Raw genomic sequence first — 4,413 nt, forward strand, 5'->3', positions numbered from 1 at the left:
GTATTTAACATCTGAATATACCCTGTGTCTGTTTGAATTCTTTCATTTTCACTTATCATTAAGGTGAAAGTTGTGTGAGAAACATGTTTTTGCAGTTAGAGTACTTAACAGCAGCAGCTGATGGGATAAGAATCATGTACTAGTACAATAAAAGGACTGATAGAGGAGAACTCAGTGTTACTCGTTGTGTCAAATGCGTTTTTTTAAAGCAATCTGATGCAACTCACAAACAGTTCAATACATACATGTTGTCAGTGTATGAATCACAAGTGAATTGGTCCTAAAAACTGCTCGGGGTAAAGTAAGTTTTGTAAATCACGACAAAATAGACAATATTCCCTTCCAACCAATTTGAAAAGGAAGATAAGAATGCAATATTAATTTAAGACCTCTTTATATAGTTAGATATAGAATAAAGACGTCAAAGGAAAATGTACAAGGACTGCTGAATCAGCAATCCAAACATTATTCTAAAGAAGTAAAGAACAAGAAGAAGTGAAGAACAAGGTCAAAGACTATAATCATTTAAACATTAATGGGTCAGATGTATGTGGCATGTGTTTACTCAGTTTCTATCTGAGATTGTGCTTGCAGTAAATGATTTATGGAGGGAGGAGAAAGGGTCGGGGAGGTCGAGCAACAGCAGGAGTTGGAGACCACACTTTACATGACCCACTCTTTCCTCCAGTTCTCTATTTTGTGTTTCTTTGTTCGCCAATTGTTAAAGACTCCTTTTTACTCTTCTTAAAAAACTGGAAAAAGCAGACGACTATAAAAAAACATCGGTCAACTTATGAGGCAAGAATTTCACACTGGTACATGAAGCAACGAGGCAGGAGTTTGTAAAATATGTGAGTCAGATGTTTTTGAGGAAATCACAGCAACGCTTCCCAGAGAAAACATCGGATTTTATGTTAAACTACAATCTCCTGTATTTACCAATGGCATCATTTGCATGGAATTATTTGTTCTGTTTGCTCCCATCACTGCTACTGCTTCTGTCTCTGTGCGTACCCAGGGTACTTTGTTGGACAAGGCTGGTTGTCAGGGCTGCAGGCTGGAGACTCTGGATCTTTATTTGCCTGATCCTGGAGCTGCCACTAGACAGGAATATAAGAACATGGACCGAATCACCAGGAATAGATATTCTGTCCAGGTCAGGTCAGACCTCAGATAGTCCCAGGCTCATCTGCAAACCCACTGCACTGGCCAAATATCTGCGTCGGCACTGTGGTTCTCTGGCCAGGCAGAGACTTGCCTCCTGGCCCAGGGGAGACCCCCACCTCCAGACTCTGTCCAGCCTGCTGTGTGGACAACATAAAGACATGTTACAGTTCACTAGAGACAATCTGTTACTAAGAGACGGGGGTATTTTGGCTCTGGATTGGGCTGTGGGAACAAGACTGGGTGAGGTGGTCGGGAGGAAGGAGCATCAGTCAGGGGGAAAGGCGCTAGGCTGCTTCACCACAACACCTCCTGTTCTCCTTCTCATCCCAGAGTCCTGGGGAGGGATGACCCCCCACCTAAAGGTGTTGTGCCATCAGGCCATGTGTCAGGGCTTTTATGTGGTGGTGTTTCATGCTCGAGGCACAGCGGGGTGCCCACTGACCACAGCGCGACTGACTGAGTTTGGAGACCAAGCTGATCTTGAGCAGGTATAGAAAGATGTCAGGTCTAAACTTTTTTTTGTTTTAGTTTTTTTAGATAATGATTTTAGGAGACTATTTTACATTTGTTCTGATACAATAATACAATGAATTGCCAAAATTTTTGATCAATCATATTCAGTGATTTATTAAGCAAAATGTCCAATATTTAATGGTCTAAATGTGAGGATTTGTACCTTTGGGTATTGGACTGCTGGTTGGATAAAATAAGCAATTTAAAGACACCACTGCTCTCTTGTGATTGACATCATCTGCTATTTTTTATGTTTGAGCAAATAATAAAAAATAATCAACAGATTAATACATACTGTAACAACCATTTTTTGCAGCTTTTGTTTTTTATCCAATTGACCAGTGTTTCTCAAAGTGACCCAGGGCGTCCTTCAGAGGGTTCCAGGGGGTTACAGGGGCCCCCTAGCAAAAGGGAGAATCATTTATTTTCATTATAATTCCATCCATTAGTAACACAATGACATCATGTTTGACTATTTTGGTCAAAACATCTAAAACCAAAAATCCTATAAGCCTGGGACAAAATCTTATCAAAATGGGGTCCGTGGTCTAATTTGTGTCAGTTTAGGGGTCCTTGTCGTGAAAATGTTTGAGAACCACTGCAATAAACAATGCAAAAAATACAGTTTTACGCAAATAAAATATCTGCAGCCATGCCAGAAACTCTGTGAGGCTGTACTTGGGCAAAGTGTTGCTGAGCTAAATGCTAAGGTCAGCATGCTAAAATGCTCACAATGACAAATACCACATTCATCATCTCATATTAGCGTGTTAACATGCTAACAATGCTAATTATCACTAAACATAAACACAGCTGTGGCTGATGAGAAAGTCATTAGTTTTGCAGGTGTTCGGTTGTAAACCAAAGTGTTGGAAAAACTAAAAGGTTTGACCTGATGATGGCGCTATATGAAATGTTAAGGGATTACCAAAGTCATTAGGTTTCATCTTCTGGAGACCATGAATGTCGGTACAAAATTTCAATCCATCAAAACGTTGTTGAGATACTTAAAAGTGGTAGACTGACCGACAGACCATCCATCCATGCTGTTAGCATGACTAAAATCGACATTTTGTTCATTCAATGACTTTATTTTACCTGACAATGATGGCGATCTTTGATGTCTTTAATTTTCAGGCAGTGGCTTATGTCCACAGCCGGCATCCGTCCTCTGTAATGGTTGCAGTGAGTGAGTGAGGGTTCAGGCTCAGGGATTCTTCTTTCCTACTTGGGGGAGTGTGGATCAAGTTCACACCTGACAGGGGCTGCAGCCATCTCACCTGTACTCCAGGGACAACTGTGGTTTGAAACAGCCATGCCTCCTATCTATCGCTGGGGGGTGTTGTTTCACCGGAAACTGCAGCTCAGTAGGTAAGAGAAATTAAAGCAAAATTAAAATGTATTAATAGTAATAACATTATTGCAATATGGGCAGGATTTTTCAAACTTGTGTTTTTTTCTGTAAATGGCGCATAAGATATGCAAGTTCCTTCAGAGGAGTCCTGGATGTGGATCGGGCCCTCAGCTGTTCCTCACTCAGAGACTTTGAGGAAACTCTCTCCTGCTCTTCAACCCAGCTTCAGCAGAGGCCCCCCAGACCTCCAGTAAGTACTCTAAATTCTGGACTGAACTCAGGATCCATTTCCCAGCGGGTCCTGGCACCCTCAGTGGCCTGGGCACTGGGCGAGAGGGCTTACCCAGCCAATGACTGGGACACCTACTGGGAGAGGAATGAACCACTGAGAGATGCAGATGAGGTGGCGGTCCCTGTACTCTGTATCCGCAGCCGTGACGATCCTCTCCTCCCGCCCGCCTCCACTTTGCCCCTTCCCCTTTTCCAGAGCAATCCATATTTTCTTTTGGTGCTGACAGACAGGGGAGGGCACTGCGGGTTTACTCTGGAGGGCCGAGAAGAAATGGAGGGAGGGAGGACTGGAAATGAAGAGGTGGAGGATAGTAACTGGAGTCATATTGCAGTTCTGGAGTACTTCAGAGTAGTGGCTGATTTCCTGAAAGGGGAGGAGAGGGATGGGGTGAGACTGGATGGTCCACTAGGAGAAAATAGTCAGGCTGGGCAGAGGAGCAGGACCAGCAACAACCCTCGCAGGAGGAGAGCAAACATGGTGAGGAGGCAAAGACTGCAGGCACCTGAAGAGAGCAGTGTGGAGGCAGAGGAAGGGAACTTCACCTGGAAGAGGTCTTACACACGCTGAGGAAGAAGAGATGGTTAAGGATGAGATCTGCAGAGACTTTGGACAACAAGGTTTCTCCTTGTTATTGTCAAGTGATCTAAATGGACGTTAAAGATAATGAAAGTACAGTCCTACGATATAAAATGGAAAATAAAATCAGCAAAATAAAGACAGTGGACAGCTGATGATAACAAAAACTTGTTTTTTACGGAGCCAAATTAGTAAAAATCATCAAGAGGATGCATGACCTTTGGTAAAGATGGACAATAACATGGTCTCAGAACATAGCTTCACTTGTTTGAAATTCCAACAATATTTATAAAAGGATAATTTACTCCATTACTAAAGCAACAAGTTTTCAGGCAAATTAAACAAGCAGTTTAAAGTCAAATACATGTCAGAGAGTAGCACCATCAATTTAAAATGTATTATAATACCATAGTTATTTATGTCAAACAGTATAAAAGAATTCAAGTATTTAGGTTGAAGGTTTTTTAATCATGCTGTCATGCTCCTACACAAAAAACACCATGGGACAAAG

At 42.1% G+C, this 4,413-nt stretch overlaps 1 protein-coding gene across 1 annotated transcript; it reads left to right on the forward strand.

Moving 5' to 3' along the window:
• The first annotated feature begins 619 nt into the window (after positions 1 to 619).
• LOC120543811 (protein ABHD15) lies at positions 620 to 4,367 on the forward strand. Its single transcript, XM_039777074.1, is given in 4 exon segments — positions 620 to 1,655; positions 2,818 to 2,865; positions 2,867 to 3,051; positions 3,158 to 4,367. Coding segments are annotated over 4 exon segments (1,764 nt in total). The 5' UTR covers positions 620 to 860; the 3' UTR covers positions 3,894 to 4,367.
• Positions 4,368 to 4,413: the final 46 nt, after the last annotated feature.

Source organism: Perca fluviatilis, chromosome 16 (genome assembly GCF_010015445.1).
Source record: "Perca fluviatilis chromosome 16, GENO_Pfluv_1.0, whole genome shotgun sequence".
Lineage (NCBI taxonomy): Eukaryota > Metazoa > Chordata > Actinopteri > Perciformes > Percidae > Perca > Perca fluviatilis.